At 40.8% G+C, this 18,396-nt stretch overlaps 1 protein-coding gene and 1 long non-coding RNA gene across 2 annotated transcripts in view; one reads left to right on the top strand and one right to left on the bottom strand.

Moving 5' to 3' along the window:
- Positions 1-18,396, bottom strand: part of LOC142144381 (uncharacterized) — a 173,300-nt gene that overhangs the window by 58,271 nt on the left and 96,633 nt on the right. The window lies entirely within an intron of this gene.
- ARFGEF3 (ARFGEF family member 3) overlaps positions 16,085-18,396 on the top strand; it is a 109,361-nt gene continuing 107,049 nt past the window's right edge. Inside the window, exon 1 of the mRNA XM_075203138.1 lies at positions 16,085-16,485. Within this exon, the coding sequence (XP_075059239.1) occupies positions 16,401-16,485 (85 nt within the window). The 5' untranslated portion in view covers positions 16,085-16,400. The remainder of the gene's footprint in view (positions 16,486-18,396) is intronic.

Here is an 18,396-nt window from a genome sequence, read left to right as displayed (position 1 = left end):
ACAGCCAGTATTTAACTTATTTGCAATATAATAAACTAATTTGCACCCCTTGCATTGAAACATGGTTTGTCCCATAGAACATTTACTCCTTTTTTGCCTTAATGACTTCATTGTCTACTGTGAGGGAGACTGGAGTAGTGGTTGTAACATTAGAAGGGTGCAAGATGACAAGTTCCGTTTTGAACATATTGAGTTTTAGATAGATTTGGGATATCACAGTGGAGGTAACAGAGAGGCAGTTGGACACATAGGATAAGAGAGAATGAGAGAGGTCAATTTGTGTGTCATCAGCAAAAATGTGGTACTGGGGACCGAAGGAATGTGTAACTTCACAGCAACAAGTGGGATAAAGAGAGAAAACCAGAAGGACAAGAATAGAGCCTGTAGGAATCCCAACAGATAGATGGAGCGGAGCAGAGTATGTGTTAGTAGTAGAGACACTGAAGGTGCATTCAGAAAGGAGAGAACAGTACTGCGAAGGTCAAGGGAGTGAAGGGTTTCGAAGAGAAGAGTGTGATCAACTGTATCAAAAGAATAAGTCAAGAAGGATGAGTAGGGAGAAGTAACCCTTCCACTAAGCCACGAGTAGATCATTGGTCACCTTAGCAAGGACAGTTTTGGAAGAGCTTCTTCAGCATTCATTCTGTCAAAAGCAAAACAGAGCAGATATTGATTTAAATAATGCTTGTGTGCACAAGCCCTAACTTGAAAGTAAAACAATATCCCTACTTCAGTCAGTACTTTCAGCAACAGTCTTTTATCGACTGTCACATCCCCTTTGGACGCTGTATCATAAACACAAGTGACTGAGGCTAGACCTTATGCATAGTAACAGCTTCCAATAGTCTCACGCTGATAGATATTGTACAAACATTTTACAAGTCATGTGATTTGGAAAGATACATTTTTTAAAGGAATCAAGAACACATCATACATCATACATCATCATAAAGCTATAAACGCTAGCAGAAACCTGTGAATATGGAAACAGAAAACATTCTCCTATCAGCAACAAATATTTTGTGATTCTCACCTAGGAGAGAGATTACTTGGAGAAGTAGACTTAGGACTAGAGAAGTGTCTTTAAATATGCAGAGCTTCTGAGCTGACAAAAGACAGCTTAAAAATTTATAAATGCCCATCTGATAGCAATTTCTATATATATAGGAACTGGTAAAGAAATACTGTGCTATAACCGTGCTGGAAATTCAGTACAGTGAAAGAGACAAAGACAAATGTTCAGCATATGGTCACACAGGACTTGTGTTAAATATTAATTTCAAGCAGGCAACACAACAGATGAGTAAACACAATGACACAGGATATAGACTGACTGTAGAGAAGATAATATGGCTCTAATCAGAACAGTGCGAATGTGATAAATCAACCAGAAGCTAATTATTCAAAATAGGTTTATCAACCTTCTTACTAGATGAACGTTTCATTGAGTTTGCATCTGTCTGAATTGTGGAGCAAGCGGCTATGTTATTCATTTTTCTCTGCTTTACAAATAAGTAAATTTACTGATCTACTGATCAGGTACTGATGGTAGTCTACCAGGTACTGATGGAAGTCTACCATCTCCATTTGGCTTATGTCCCCGAGTTTTTGCAACACTCTACAGTACCTAACCATTGGGATCATCATAGCTTGTATGGTCACTTACCAATAGTGTTTTCTTAGTCAGAAGCTAATCTGATCTGTGCACATGTCCTGGGTGAAACAGAGTACAGGTAGGCTCATCTAGCTTTATGGGAAAGGGGCATACTAGAGATGCAGGGCACAATTGCCCATGTCACTTGTGTTTATGGTGGAGTGTCCAAAGGGAACACAGCAGTTATATTTCATATATATGGGGGTCAACAATTCTTCCGAATGGTTAATTACCTTTCACAATGTTACAGTCATCAGTCTAATGAAAGTGAACCCCGCAGATGGTTAATACATAGATGTACTCTCTGGGATTGGACTAAAGCACAACAAATAGCAATTGAGTCAATGAAAAAGTTGTATAGGAGACATCAACAAAATGATAATATCCTACAAAGTCTAAAGACATTTACATGGTTGGGCAAACTATAAACAGAATGCCCTTTGGAAGCTTCTCTTTTTTACACTTAAGAGATGATAATGATCCCATATTGTATACAGCTCAAATGAGAAAGTCTGAGACAAGACAGAACATAATGGAGATAATTCACTCATTCCATTTCGTTATTGTAGCAAGTCTGTGCCATACATGGAAATGTGTTTTTTCACCTACAATAAATTAACATACAAGAACTTTAATAGCAAAGTGTGGAATATGTACATTTTTAAATGGCAAGCAACCAAATGGAATCTTGCAACCACATGAAATTCAGGACATATCTTAGCACTTCCTCAGACACATGAACCTGCCTCTGTGGAAGGCCATTACAGACACAAAACTATATACGCCTCCAGCTGGGCTGCTAACCCATTTTTACTCTTGATGCTTTTTTGCTATCAACACTAATAAGGATAACTGTTTCAATAGAAGTCTAGCAGTTCTTACATGTTACCATATAGTAAGAGAGAGATACCAGAAGCTGAAGAATTGTGTAGGAATCAGAGAAATAGACAGATCACATTAGACCAGTGATGGGCAACTCTCATCCCTAGTGCTGCATTCAGCTCTCCAAGCCTTCACCTGGAGTTCCCAGCTACATCCTGCGTTATTTGCAAATTTGTTTGTATAGCTTGTAATACCATTTTAAAATTCCTGATGATATGTTATTAGTTACAGATCAATGTCTATTGCTTTGATTAAATATAAAGTTTTAACTAATTACGGAGATTATGGGTTATGTGCAGCCCTTTAGAAGGTTAGTGGGTCGCTCTTGTGATAACATACTTCCCAACATTTAAAGAAATCAGGACAAATTATGCACTGCTCCAAAACTGCCCTGACCTCTCTCTGATCTAGCCTTTTGGTTTTCACAACCACAGGGCTGTTCCACCACAATCAGGACAGTTGTGAGCTATAGGTTGCCTATCACTGCATTACATAATGTTTTGCATGAGAAGAAATAACAGGAGCGGGTGAAGAATTCTCCTGCATCCCGAGAACTTCCTAGTGAAGTGGGCAGGTTGGGAGCCTCAATCACGCCATTTGTGGGAATTGCAGCGTTTTGGTCATGCACCCAGTGGCAAAATGAAAATTTAATTGCAGGAGCAGGGCTAAATTGACTGTGCACTGCCCCCTTCAGCCCTTCTACCACACCTCCTAACCAGGCATCTCCCGGATCTCCATATATCAAAGTCAGCAAGTATGCTTTTAGTTCACGTTAGAAAATGTTATGGAAGTGTTTTACAAAGAAGTACCAGAAATCAAACATATGAAAACAAACCTACACCAAGTTTACAAATAAATACTATAGCAAATCATTAAAACAGATGGTGCCCAAAATGGTGTTACAAGATTGCCCTCTGAGGTTTGAACCATGAGAATGTTCCCTGTATTTTAAAACATTTTGATTTAAACCTGGAAAAAGGTCTGGCAGAGCATGAAAACTATGTGAATTCATAAGTTTGTGTACTTTAATTAATTTGAGGCAATCTCTGTTAAAAAAAAAAAAAAAATATATAGCAATTAAGGATATGCCATAACAAAGGATTGTGTGCATGCCATCTTCCAACAAACTGCTATAAAATAATTTTACCTTATAAAATAAGGTAAAATAATGCACCCTTATGTCTAGACTAAGGACTATCATAGCAGAGGACTCCTCCAAAAGTAACTCATGGAGTGTGTTATACAGTGAGAAATCTGGCTTTGAATGCAACACTCCAACATGGATTATACATATGTTGAAATGTCTGCAAGAAATACAAACAGTATAGCAATGGCTAACGTGGGACACAATCAGTATCTGAATACTAAAATCATTCCTGTCTATGCTTAGATGATAGCATACCGAGGAACATTTTGAGATGCGCTTTGCAGCAGTAGTTATTGGGTGCCTTACACTGGGGTGTTAAAGACAGCATGAATAAGGACTGTGAAGAGAGGATGACACCAAGAAGGAGTTGTTAAAGATAAATTCAAATATAATTAAGTTAATAGTAGATTGTAGAATGAATCATCTTAATTTTGAAAATGTTTAATGTATGTGCTTTATTAATAGGACACTAGAGGGCACTACATCTCCACACACGTTTATAATAACTTAAAAAGTAAACTTCCATGTGGTATAAGGATAACTGGGCTTGGCCTGCTTTCAGACTGTTGGACAAAGGAATTACAACTCCCAGAATGCCGAGCAGTGGGTTGTAATCACAGGACCGGCCCAGATAAGACCCTGAACGAATGAAGTACACGGATTTCAGAATGATTGCCCTTTTCATTGTTTTAAACCACTCCTTTCTCTGTATTCTTATAAGACTTAAGTGTCTAGGAAAGCTTTTATATTGCATTCTGAATTGAAGCAAGATATATGCATCATATGCACGTTTTTATTTTGTAAATAACAAATATTTTATATATTTTTCATGTTCTTTGTTCTGTTGGTATGAACATTGAATTGTTTTACTAATAGACTAGGTTACAATGATCATATGATCATAAAGAACATGTAAGAAAATGCAAATCTAGTCGTCTGCCTAGAGCATTCATAAGTGCATGCCCACATTCCATTTTTTGGAACTGCTCTGAAACCCCCCCTCCCCCAAAAAAATCTGACTAAATTTGTGGGATTGTGGGTCCAGTCTGAAATGGGCTTGGTGAAATGAGTGAAAATATCACTTCATAGTCCAGCCTACTACTATGGCCACCAAGAGATATTTTGGTCCCCCAGTACAGCAACTTCTGGGGCCCCTTACATAGCCTCCAAAGTGAGCAAGGCCACACCAGATTTGTGACTCCTCCCACTACATAGGCAGGTCTGACCCCAAACCAACTTGGTGCCCCTGCCTACCACTCTAGAACCCTACATTAATTGCAAATTGTCAGTTTTTCCCATAAATACTACTTAGTTTAGCCTCTTAAAAGGAGGGGGTGCAGGAGGGGTGGGGACATCAGGACTGCTTTTCAATGGATAGCAACATGTATGATTCCAAGTTCTCCTCAGACAGTGAATTTCTTAACCTTGTCTTTATTATCTTTAGCTTTGAAAGGGTCCTCTAACATTGGACTTGAGTAACTGATAGTGTGAGATGACTTTATGAAGTTTATAAAGGTTATCATATGCCTTGTCTGTTGGATGCCAGAATTTTAAGTACACATGATCGGCAAGCACTACAAATATTACACTTGTTGCAACTGGAATCCATATTCTCACCATCATTATGCAATAGCTTTAATACATCAAAGTTCAAAACAAAAGAAAACAATTCCAATATTACTTGATCTTTGCTGATATGTGAAGACAGCATAATAATACCTTCCAATGCTTCATCTTCAAGGCCCTTCTCTGCAATAGGTTTAAACTTTGCTGTTTCAAAGCAGGATAAATCTTTATACAACTTTTTGTGTTGTACAAAGTGTGAATCTAGTGACTGGACAATGCGGTCCATTATTAGGTTAAACACATTTACTCGAAAATCAGCTAGAGAATCTGAGGAATTTCCTTCATCATCTATAACGTCATCTACAAGTCTTTTCTTCTTCCGCTGCCTCTTAACTGGCAATGTTATTTCCAAAGAGTCAATTTCCAATGTTTGCGTTTCATCCATATTCAACTGTGAAGTTTTGTCATTACATTTATTTACAAATTCCGATGCCTTTCTGTGAACGTTATCAAAAGTTCTTGTCTGTTCCTTCAACTTTATTGTAGCTGAATCTACTAATCTCCATGCAGTAAACATATCTAAACCACTTGTCTGTAAACATCTTGATAACGGGGCTGTAGTTTCAAACATTTACAACTAAATGCTGTCAATATTGTTTCAAACTTTAGAAGACTTGGAAGTAAAACATTTTTTTCTTGTTTTGTTTTAGCATCAAACTTTTCTGAATCTTGCATCACTGATAAGCATGTCAATAGATTTATAAAAGTACTGACAGCGGCATCATCAAAACATCCAAGTATAGTTGTTGCTGTATTGATTTTCCTGACAATCTTGTCTCACCAATTAGCTGTAATCATTTAATTTTATTTTATCCTAGATGTTTTTCAACAACTTCTATCCATACAGCCATTCTCTTGTATGATATATTAACAAATGTCGCTAAATTGTGCAACAACTTGAATAAAGAAACTGCAGACACGCAACATTATTTCAGTTATCACCAAATTCAAGAAATGGGCATAGTACCATATAAGAACATGCTGATCAGCCACATAAGTAATTTTTCTATGCAAACCATTATACTGGCCATGGTAGCTTGCAGCTCCATCTGTACTATCAGATAAATATTTTTTGGGATCAATTTTAAGATGCTATAATGTTTGCAAATGGGGCATATTTAATTAGCTTTTTGGTCCACGATTATGTGTGCCTGGGCGTGTAAAGTGACAATACGGTACCACAACATTGCGGATTTCCCTTCGCAACCCTATGGGGTGCACACAGAAATCTGCAATGTTGCAGTATGGGGACTAGAGCAGTCTAGTGTAATCGTGAACCGAAAATAAAAATGCTAAACTGAGTTATGCTTTTTCTTGTCCATGCTGGTAGGGGTAATATTCCTGAAATTAAAACTTAATTAAAAATACTCCACACTGGAAAAATTAACATCTACAATTAAATATTGAATCCAGCTTTTGCCATAAATTAGCTATTTGAACTTTTGCACTTGATAATAATTGTAGTTATTATTGTGTTGCTGTATTCTGCATTTTGTTTGTAAACTGTTGTAGCCTATTGTGACAAACTTCTACAGTACAGTAGCGAGGTCCATTATGTATTTCTGCTAGAAATACATAATGGACCTCGCTGCAAGAACACGTCGATGGGAATATGTATTATAGATGCATCTATTATTAACAACCACAATAATTTTAACTGCAGAGTAAATAAACGGTATGAGAACAAAATCAGCAACAATGTCCTCCTCCTGGTGATCACTACATCTTTGTGCAGGGGTTCTAGGATGGCAACACTCCTCTCGATGGTGAGCAGAAAGATGGTGCTGATGGACACCAAAGTTCACCCAGCAAACACCGGACTGATAAGATAGAATGGATGCCAGGCACCCACAAAGAGCAGCTCATATCCCCCCATCTGCACTGAAAACGTTCATAGAGAGCAGTTTGATCTCCCCATACAGAGAACAGAACCACTAAGATGCCCAGAGCCAGGTCTGCACTGCCAGTGATGTCTTCAGGTGGCCCTATGAAGTGCGGAAGTGTTTGTTGTCCAGCACACTGCTCATGAACTTGGTGGTTCTGGCAGTGTGTCCAGAATCAGGATGTTCATAAAGTTGACTGTGAATATTCTGTTCCCAGTTGAGCATCAGCTACTACAGTTGGCATGATTGAGGTCTGGGAATATCCTTCCAAAAAATGAGGGAGTCTCAGCACCTTCTGCTCTCCTCACCCTTCTCCCTATCTTTGACACCTCACCTTCATAATCAAGAACACTGCTCCTCCTCTGGTTCCCACATCACTATCACTTTTTCTGTCTCCCACCCTGTCATCTTCCCTCTGCTCTTCTCTGTAATACAACCCCTATATTTCCATGTTCCTCTACATCAGTGTTGGCTAACCTGTGACACTCCAGGTGTTGTAAAACTACAAGTCCCAGAATACCCTTCCAGCAATAAGCTGCTATATATTGGAAAAGCATGCTGGGACATGTAGTTTCACAAACATCTGGAGTGTCACAGGTTAGCCAACACTGCTCTACATAAATCCCCCTCTATCACAATTCACAGTGGAATGCACACTTCAACCATCACTTCCAATCTGAAACGCCGGCCATACAAAACGTTTTACTTGGACATTCTTCACAACAAGTATTTAGGGTTCTTACTAGGGGTGTGCACCAGCCACTTTTGGTGTTTTGGGTTTTGGGTTCTGCCAAAACACCCCAGGAAAGGTTTTGGTTCTGATTTTGGGTTGTGATTTTTTTTTAAAAAACATAAAAAGTGCTAAAATCCATGGTTTTGGTTTTTTTTTCCACTCCTACACTATTATTAACCTCAATAACATTCATTTCCACTAATTTCCAGTCTATTCTGAACACCTCACACCTCACAATATTGTTTTTAGTCCAAAAGGTTGCACCGAGGTAGCTGGATGTCTAAGCTAAGCGACACAAGTGGGCGGCACAAACACGTGGCCCATCTAGGAGTGGCACTGCAGTGGCAGACAGGATGGCAGTTTGCAAGAGTTTGCTAGAGGTGCAAGATGGAATTGTCCTTGGGCCCTCCCACCCACCCTGATGTTGTTGAAATAGGACATTCGCACTTTAACAAACCAATCAGGAACAGTGAACGTAGTTTAATCTCTGGTACTAATATTTCTGGACTGCAGGAACAGTGAACGTAGTTTAATCTCTGGTACTAATATTTCTGGACTGCCTAGTGAAGTGGAATCTCGACGGGATCTGGTACCGGGGACACAATACCTCCATCAACCGTCTAATTCCCACTCCACTGATGGCGGACACCGGACGCACGTCTAACACCAACATAGCTGTTACGGCCGCAGTTATCCGCTTTGCCATAGGATGACTACTGTCGTACTTCGTGCTCATGGCAAACGACTGTTGTACGGTCAACTGTTTGGTGAAAGACGACTTCCCCTCTGGGAAGATGATCGACTAACAGCAGCAACAGCAGCAGCGGCAGTAGTAGGCGTACCGCTGCAGGATCCTCCGGAAGAATCCCGGATTGAAGAGGACTCAGTCATGCCGGTGACATGGCCTGCAGGACTATCTCTGATGGAGATCGTGGAGGAAGTTGACGAGGAGGGTGTTGCTGGTGTGTATACAACAGGACCAAGGGATTTAGGTGTCCCTGGACTGCTGACGGTCCTAGCCACAGGTCCTGAACTAAACACTGAATTATGAAGGTTCTTCAGGTGACGTATAAGGGAGGATGTCCCTAGGTGGCCAAGATCCTTACCCCTGCTTATTTGAGCTTTACATAAGCTACATATGCCATACATTTGTTGTCCGGATTGGGATAGAAATAACTCTAGACCAAAGAGGTGGATATTTTGGTCTTCTGCCCAGGCATGACGATGGGCTTTTTCATCCCATGGACAACAACTGTTTCCTCCCCTGGTGCCTCATTTAAGATAACCACATCAACATCCTCCTCGTCAAGTTCCTCCTCAGCGCCAGCTACATCAATATTCTCCTCCTGGTGTACAACATTGACACCTTCATTAGCCAAATCTGTAACTGGACTGTGGGTCATCCTTCCAGGATATGCAGAGGGCGTGCTGCAAATGGTGGAAGGAGCCACCTCTTCCCGTACGGTGATGGGAAGATCAGGCTTCGCAACCACCAACACCCTTGGACTCGCCTTGGGGATTTGTGATGACATCTCTTTAGAAGGCAGAGATGTTTGCTGTGTTGTTGCTGACAGCATAAGTCTTTTAATTTTTTTTGAGGGGGGGGGAGGAGGAGGGCTTAGATCCTTGGGTGAAGCTGAACCACTAGTCATGAACACGGGCCAGGGCCTAAGCCGTTCCTTTCCACTCCTGTCGTAAATGGCATATTGGCAAGTTTACGTTTCTCCTCAGATGATTTTAATTTTCTTTTTTTGCTAATTTTAGTGAACTTTGGCTTTTTGGATTTTACATGCCCTCTACTAGGAGATTGGGCATCGGCCTTGGCAGACGACGTTGATGGCATTTCATCGTCTATGTCATGACTAGTGACAGCAGCTTCAGCATTAGGAGGAAGTGGGTCTTGATCTTTTCCTACTTTATCCTCCAAATTTTTGTACTCCATTATAGTTAAATCTCTGGTACTAATATTTCTGGACTGCAAGAAAAGTGAACGTATTTTAATTTAGCAGTACTAATATTTCTGGACTGCAAGAACAGTGAACTTATTTTAATTTAGCAGTACTAATATTTCTGGACTGCAAGAACAGTGAACGTAGGTAAATATTGCAGTACTAATATTTCTGGACTGCAAGAACAGTGAACGTAGGTAAATATTGCAGTACTAATATTTCTGGACTGCAAGAACAGTGAACGTAGGTATTGCAGTACTAATATTTCTGGACTGCAAGAATATATTGCACTAGAATTTTTCTTATACTTTTTAAATAATTTTTTTATATTTTTTTTTAATTATTTTTGTATAATTTTTTAAAAAAAAATTTTAATTAGTTTTCTATAATTTTTTTTTATTTTTTTTACATTTTTTTATGATTTTTTAATAATTTTAAAATAACTATGGAATTAGCAGAACAAAGCACAGGACAAAAGCACCACTGGACTCAGCAGGACAGATCACTGGCCAAAGCACCACTAGACTCAGCAGGACAGAGCACAGGACAAAAGCACCACTGGACTCAGCAGGACAGAGCACAGGACAAAAGCACCACTGGACTGATCAACAGGACAGAGCACAGGAGAAACTAACTAACCACTGGATTAAGCAGGACACAAGAGCACCACTACACTACAACCTCCCTCTTCCCTGATCTCAGCCAGAATGAAGATGACGGCCGCAAGCGGGGAATTTATGACATCCGAGTCTCGCGAGATTCGACGCGAGACTTGGATGACATAGCCTCGTTTCGGATTAATTTCGCTGCCGGAAATACCCAAACAGTGCTCGGATCCGCACTGTTCGGGTGGGCTCGGATTAGGGAAATCCGAGCCCGCTCATCCCTGGTTCTTACCCACCCTTTTGGAGAATTATTTTGTGCCGATTTGGGACATTACTCTTTTATGTTTAGAACCGAACTATAATTTTTCTTTCCTTCTTATAAGTCAATGCTTGAATAAGTAGCTGTAGCCTTGCAAGGGTTAAATGTTGTTGGGCCAGGCAAAAGACAAGTGTTTTGTATGTAACTGACCATCCTGTATTGATTCCCATTATCAAATGTGTGTCCCAATGGCATTCAACACAGGGTGGTCAGTTACTTACAAAAAACACTTGTCTTTTGCCTGGCTCAATAGAATTTAACCCTTGCAAAACTATAGCTACTTATTCAAAATGATCAAAATGCTACCTGTGTCCACTTTGCCACTTGATTTCATGCCCAAAACATTGTTTGGCCAGGCAAAAGACAAGAGAGTTGTATGTAACTGATCACATTGTGTTTATTACGTCTCTCAAATTTCTGGCCCGACATAATTTAACCCTTGCAAAACTATAGCTCATACTTGTCAACTATGGCTAGGCCTGCTCCGGGTTTATCTGGAGGAGGTAGGCGTGTTTGAGGTGGGGCACAGCAGTCTGCGTAATTTGCACCCACTCCCTAAATATCACTTTTTCTGACCAATTGCAGCAGATTGCGGGCTCACGATGATGCACGATTCCCATCATATGCCCTAACCCCCACCACTTTACTACTTAGGTGGTTAGCCTGCTCTCCTGGGAGGATTTCCAGAATCAACTATACTATAGCTACTTATTCAAAATGCTACCTGTGCCGTTTGCCACCTGATTACATGCCCAAAACGGTGTTGGGCCAAGCAAAAGACTATTGCAATTTGTGTAAGAGACTCCCTTTAGTGTTAATCTAATGCAAAATCAGTGATCCATTTTGATTTAATACTTAAATCATCATCATTTATTTATATATATAGCGCCACTAATTCCGCAGCGCTGTACAGAAACTCACATCAGTCCCTGCCCCGTTGGGGCTTACAATCTAAATTCCCTAAGATATACACACACACAGACGGAGATGGACAGACGGAGAGACTAGGGTCAATTTGTTAGCAGCCAATTAATCTACCAGTATGTTTTTGGAGTGTGGGAGGAAACCGGAGCACCCGGAGGAAACCCACGCAAACACGAGTAGAACATACAAACTCCTCACAGATAAGGCCATGGTCGGGAATTGAACTCATGACCCCAGTGCTGTGAGTCAGAAGTGCTAATGTGGTACCCCAAAGCCCTGTTGAACAGCACAGAGGAGTGCATAAACGCTTTTAAAATGCAGGGCTACAAGGGGTTAATTGTGCTCCTGAAAACTTGTGCCCAGGAGTGATTGACAGGAGGAGGATGAAGGCCCTGATTGGCTGGGGGAGTAACAGGAAGAGGATGTGCAGGAAGGAGGAGAAAGAGAGAGCAGCATGGTAGAAGGAACAAGGGGGAGGACGTGCAGCCGAGCAGAGACAAGAGTGAGCTGCTGCCAGAACTGTGACATTGCCAGCAAAGCGGACGGAGAACAGCTGGGGACACGCAGCGGGGTGCCAAAGACAGTCTCCACTAACTGCAGAACCGTCTCAAGGTAAAACCCTAGCCTGCAGTGTACTGCACACACCCCAGTGTCAGAGGGAAGAGTGATGAGAGAATCTATCCAAAACTGACATTGCATTCTTGTACAAGGAAGGATTGTGAGAGCTTTTCCCCCAGATCATACCTTTACACAGGCTGCAGGGAACAATTAAGACGGTCGTTTCAGCTATATCCTGTGTGTGTGCTGATATCTGGACACCATACCCTGTTGCAGAGCACATGTGCTGACAGAGATTCATTGACTGTTGAGAGAACAGCGCCATCTTGTGGCTGAAATGAGCAACAGCCCTGCTTTCTACTATAATACTTAACCCTTGATGGAAACCTCTGCAGGACATTGGAACACTACCAAATTCATGTGCACAGGTCAGCCCAGGACTGAGTGGAAAATATGGTAACGTTACCAGGGATAATATTGGTGCACCAAATGTTGAGATGGATGTTAATGTTATGTGATTTACCTAAGAATTGATTTATTAATATTGAAGGTGTGACATTCAGTGTTAGTGGTACCGCTGCAATTCAAGTTAACTCAGCAGTAGATGCTAAAAGTGGGGCGCCTGACCCATAGGGAATAGCACGGTACCCCAAGCACCTGAATAAGAAGTAGCCCTCTAGTGGGCGCAGTAGTGACCGTAAGAGTCTTGATGGGTTATTATTGATGGTTTTTGCATCATCACCAATCAGATATTGTTAACGTGAAAGTAGTAACTGTGATTACCAGTGTGCCTTATTAGACAATGTGCATTGAAGATGTTATCGTTATTCTGCCTTATACTCACCAGGTGTATGTCATATGTTAAATGCTATTGTGATCTATGCTGATCAGACGCATTATTTTGTCATTACTATTGAGCTGAAGGGGTCAGTGGCGGGTGTCTTACCGAAACTATGCTTACCGCATTCTCAATAAACCCGGGCTCTGGAGGGCGCCACAGATTAAAAATTTCTTTAAAACTGTGCGGCGACCGCTGACCATACCTTTCACGGCCGCCACACAGCTTCAGATACATCCACAGGGAGGGAGGGGGGGAGGGACTATTGCTCACCACCACCGCCTCTCTGCTCCGTCTCCTCCCCTCCACTCAGTGACTGACTGTCGGGCGTGACATCATCATCACGGCCCGACAGTCAGTCAGTGAGTGTAGGGGAGCAGAGAGGAGGCACGTTAAGGTAAGAAAAGATGCACATTTTCAAAATCGGCGCCCCCACCCTGCACACTTACACAATATTTTGTAAGTGTGCAGGGTGGAGGCGCCGATTTTGAAAATGTGCCGGGGGTGGGGGGAAGGGGGGGGGCACGCGGGGCGCCGATTTTGAAAATGTGCCTAGGGCGCTACGGACCCTAGCACCGGCCCTGAATAAACCCAAGTTGTTTGACCAATCCTTGTCCCTTTCATTGAAGTATTTATCTCCGGACAGAAAAGAACCTGACTCGTGTCTGGAGGACAAGGTAAGGGAAGGATTCCCATCAGTACTCGACCACCACACTAACCACTACACCTATAACGTTTTCTGAATAAGAAGCTGGAGCAATAATAAGAAGCTAACTTCAGCCTTGTACAGCGATTTCCATTTTCTGGAGGGCTCCCAATCCTACAATTCTACAAAGTGTGAAACAGTTTTGCAGTAGAAAATATAGGCTAAGTAAAAATCAGTCTGCTCAACAAGTTATTACAAGTGAACAAGCTCTACATTTTGTAAAATAAATTATTGTATATGACACATACAGAAGAAAGGTCAGTACAGAATAATACCAGGTTGACAATCACATTATCCTGGCAGGGTAATTACGAGTTTTAACTTCAGCACATCTCTTTTGTTAGCACCTCTCCTTTGGGTCCACGCTGACACTCAGGCAAAATTTCAGTGAGTGGTTTCCCTACATTGATAAGCCTCTCCCAGCTCCCTCCTCCTCCTCTGCTGCCGGGTTTCCATCATTGGAAGAGGGGGCTGGAGGGAGACGCCTTTCTGTCAGGGCTGAACCATTGTGCTGCAGGGCAGGAGTAATAGATATGTTTCACTGTCAGACAAGTTAAAAGGACAATGGTGTCAATATTTACCCCTCCTAACAATTTTATAAAACGTACCTTCCATGAACTTGGTCTGATAATTGTTGCTAGTGGGAGCCTCTCATACAAGCAGTAATGTGCAAGACAAGTTAGAGCAGTGAAGGTTAGAGCCCCCTCTCTGGAAAGTGGTGCAACCCACACAGCACTAGTACTATTACAATGGGACCTGCACCCAGGGCAGCATTAACTCTTCCAACAACCAGTTGGACGCATACCTGACTCAATTTCAGTGATTTTGCAAAAATGAATTGGCAAATATTGATCCATCTCAGTGTTAAAAGTTAATAGACCCTTATCCAAAAAGACTACTGGTTATAATAGCTAACAAAGGTGATTTAACTAAGTATAGACAAACAGGGATGTATTAAATTATGATATTTCAGTGTCTTTATAGTTTACTACTATTTCCTTTTTTTAATTATTTTGATTAATGCACCCCCCCCCCCCTACTGTAAATTATAAAGGTATGACCTGTATAAACGCAATCTGTGGCCTGAGATCCTAATTTACATTAAAGGGATACAATTATCCCATATACATTTTAACTCTTAATTAAAACTAGCCCATCTTGAAAAAATGTACATGTTGCAGTCTCAGTGTTTGAAGGTGTATTATTGATTCAATAGTTCAGCATAATGTTCTTTTAGAGCCTGCTAGCGGCATGGTTCTGTGTGCACTTTTCAGCAGTAGCAACTGTGCCCCCGCAAAGCTATATTTTTTTCACGCAATAAAATCAATCCGGCTTATATTTAATTTAAAAAAAATGACTAATGGCTAATCAGTTGGATAGTTCTACTCTAAATATTGCAGCGTTTTAATAGGGGTTCCATGTTTTCCTTTCACCAAATGTAGTCTATGCCTATAAAGACATCACCAAAAATACATAAAGGACGAATAGCAAATATTATGCTTTGGAAAAGTCTGTAAATCAGACAGTTCTGCAAAAAAGACAAAATACTACAGCATTTCTTTATACATTAAACACTATTTTCTAGAGGGAATATTCTGGGCAGCTGTATTCCCCTCCTGCATGATACTTATAGACTATACTCTCTCCAGGGCTGCACTTTGCACAGTTTAGTCCAGTGATGGCTAACCTGTGACACTCCAGGTGTTGTGAAACTACAAGCCCCAGCGTGCTTTGCCAGTAGATAACTAGCTAAAAGCTGGCAGGGCATGCTGGGACTTGTAGTTTCGCAAACACCTGGAGTGTCACAGGTTAGCTATCACTGGTTTAGTCAGATATATTACGAGCATTAGGATAAAAATGATAACTTACGGAGAATTATTACATTTAACTACATTAAATGTCTAATAATTTAAAGGATTACAGCATTAATAAAATGTAAAATTATGCCAAACAAGGCATACAACATGAACCATGAAGAGTGTGTCCATTCTGGAACATATAAGGCTTGTGAAGGATGTGGGACGCTGCAGTTCTTCCTCCAGTGTTACTACACAGCTACACTGAGCAGGTGACAGCACAGCAACACACAGGTCTATTGCGGCTGCTGAGCATGCTCATACACACACCTAGCTCATACAGCCAATGTATGCTCAATCCACCCACAGGAAATGCCTCGTCGTCTTTTCCACCCTCCCTTCCTAAATATTTGTGTTTTCTTTTTTTTTTCTTTTTTTTTTATCTCTTCCTGTAAAAGCCGAAATTGGAAATCAAGATTTCCTAATAGGATAATTAGCAGAGGGAAATCTTTTCTCCTCCCTGATCCCGCCTCTTCATGAAGACGACTCTACCCCCTGTCATTCAATCTAAGGAAGCAGCAGCCAAGACTGATTCCAGGCAGCAATTTCTATTACATGCCCCTATGGAGCCATGAGATGATTCATCAGCACTGAGAGCTTGGGATGCTGCGCACTGAGACCTGTAGGAGAGGGGGCTGGGACATCATTAAACCCTGGATTTAGCTGTCTCTGCTGAGCATCATCACGTTTGTGGAGATCTCCCTTACACCTATAGTAAACATGGAAGATATTCTGAAAAAACTGCAGAAGGAGGCTACTGGGAATAAATACAAGGCTATTAAGGATAACTGTACCTTAGCAATTGGTGAGTATAGTGTGATGCACCTGTCCTTTATAGATCCTGTAGGTGGATCTGTTTCAGAGAAGCTTCCTCCTTTGACATGATTAACAAATCTTATTTGGGCTGTGTTTTTCTGTAATTTGTACAGCAGTTATATTTGGTGCTTAATAATATCTGCATGATTGCTTCTTAGCCAAGTGATGTAGGTTTTCTGGGGTATATCCCCACCTATATATATATATATATATATATATATATATATATATATATATATATATATATATGTCTTGTTTACATCTATGTAGTGTATTTATTACTGTTATGCGGAGGCTCGGTGGATCATTGGAATAAGACATCTATATATGGTCCTTCTATAATGTTTTATGGTTCTATGATGTTTTCTACATGCTCTATACTAAACTTTTCTGGCCTTAACTAATAATGCAATTGGCTATGAAATCAGCAATGCATATTAGTACTTAAGTTTTTTTCTGATTGGTACATAGGGTATGCTCAATTAATTTTTGTGAAATTATTTTGTGTCCTGATGTCCCGGACCGGTATGAGTGAAAACCAGAATGCCGGAATGAGTCAGCTCCCTGCAGCGCCCTCTGCTGCTTGGTGGCTTCGGTGAAGCTTACTGTTTTTCTTTCTCTGTATAGTGCATTTTGTTCTACTACACAGATATGTTCACTGTAATGTGTGTAGTGTTTATAAGATATATACATATATAATCTCGTAGCTATATATTGTTGTTATACATTCTGTCTCCCGGAATGGATTTCTGAGTACGTTCGCCAATTATTCCAGATGCCAGAATGAGGCTCCGAGTACCTTAGACATCCTTTCTGGATGCCAGAGTGGAAGTCTGAGTACCTTAGCCATCCATTCCAAGTGCCGGAATGGATGGCTCTCAGCACTCTAATTGAAATGACTTTGCTACATATGTCAGACAGAATGGGATGCGAAATGGATGATTAATATAAACTAAACCTTATTCTGGCACCTGGAATGGAATGCTAAGGTACTCAGACGTCCATTCCGATAAACTGGAATTGAAGGCTAAGGTACTCAGAGTCCCATTCCGGCAGCCAAACTGGACAGTTAGAGTACTCTGAACCCCATTCCTGCACTTGAAATTATTGCTTAAGATATAGTCTGCAAGCCGGAATGGAGATGGCTAAGTTATAAAGCTATTATATATATATAATCATAGCTTTATAACTTAGCCATCTCCATTCCGGCTTGCAGACTATATCTTAAGCAATAATTTCAAGTGCAGGAATGGGGTTCAGAGTACCCTAACCGTCCAGTTTGGCTGCCGGAATGGGACTCTGAGTACCTTAGCCTTCAATTCCAGTTTATCGGAATGGACGTCTATATATATATATATTATATATTTTTATACAGGAACAGCTGTGCCAAATATAGGAGGTATGTAGCTTAAAGACACTACATACAGTGCAGAGAACATATCTGTGTAGCAGAACAGAATGCACTATAGAGGGAGAGAAAAGCAAGCTTCACAGAAGACGTCAAGCAGCAGAGGGGACTGTATGACGCTGACTCATTCCGGCAGTTCCTGCTTTTACCTAATCCCTGATGTCACTGAATGAAGCCATTTAGTAAAGATTTGTCTACAAATCTGTTGTGACATCACATATTTACTGCCTTGAAAGTTTGAACATGGATCAGTAACAATTTAAAGTGTATTTATGACCAAAAACTTCTATTCACACCAACCAGGGCCGGACCAGGACTAAAAAGCAGTCCTGACATAAAAGACCGCCAGCCTATTTTCGTGTACATGGCCCTTTTGTCATTCATCGGGCAGCTTGTAATTGGGTCTTTTACCTCTAGCACTGACCAAGTGCATTAGTTCATAGTGGGCAGTGACTGCAATTCAAGATGACAGTGTTTTATTAAAATCAAAAC

Source organism: Mixophyes fleayi, chromosome 3 (assembly GCF_038048845.1).
Source record: "Mixophyes fleayi isolate aMixFle1 chromosome 3, aMixFle1.hap1, whole genome shotgun sequence".
Classification (NCBI taxonomy): Eukaryota; Metazoa; Chordata; class Amphibia; order Anura; family Limnodynastidae; genus Mixophyes; species Mixophyes fleayi.
This window is presented reverse-complemented; position numbering and strand designations above follow the sequence as displayed.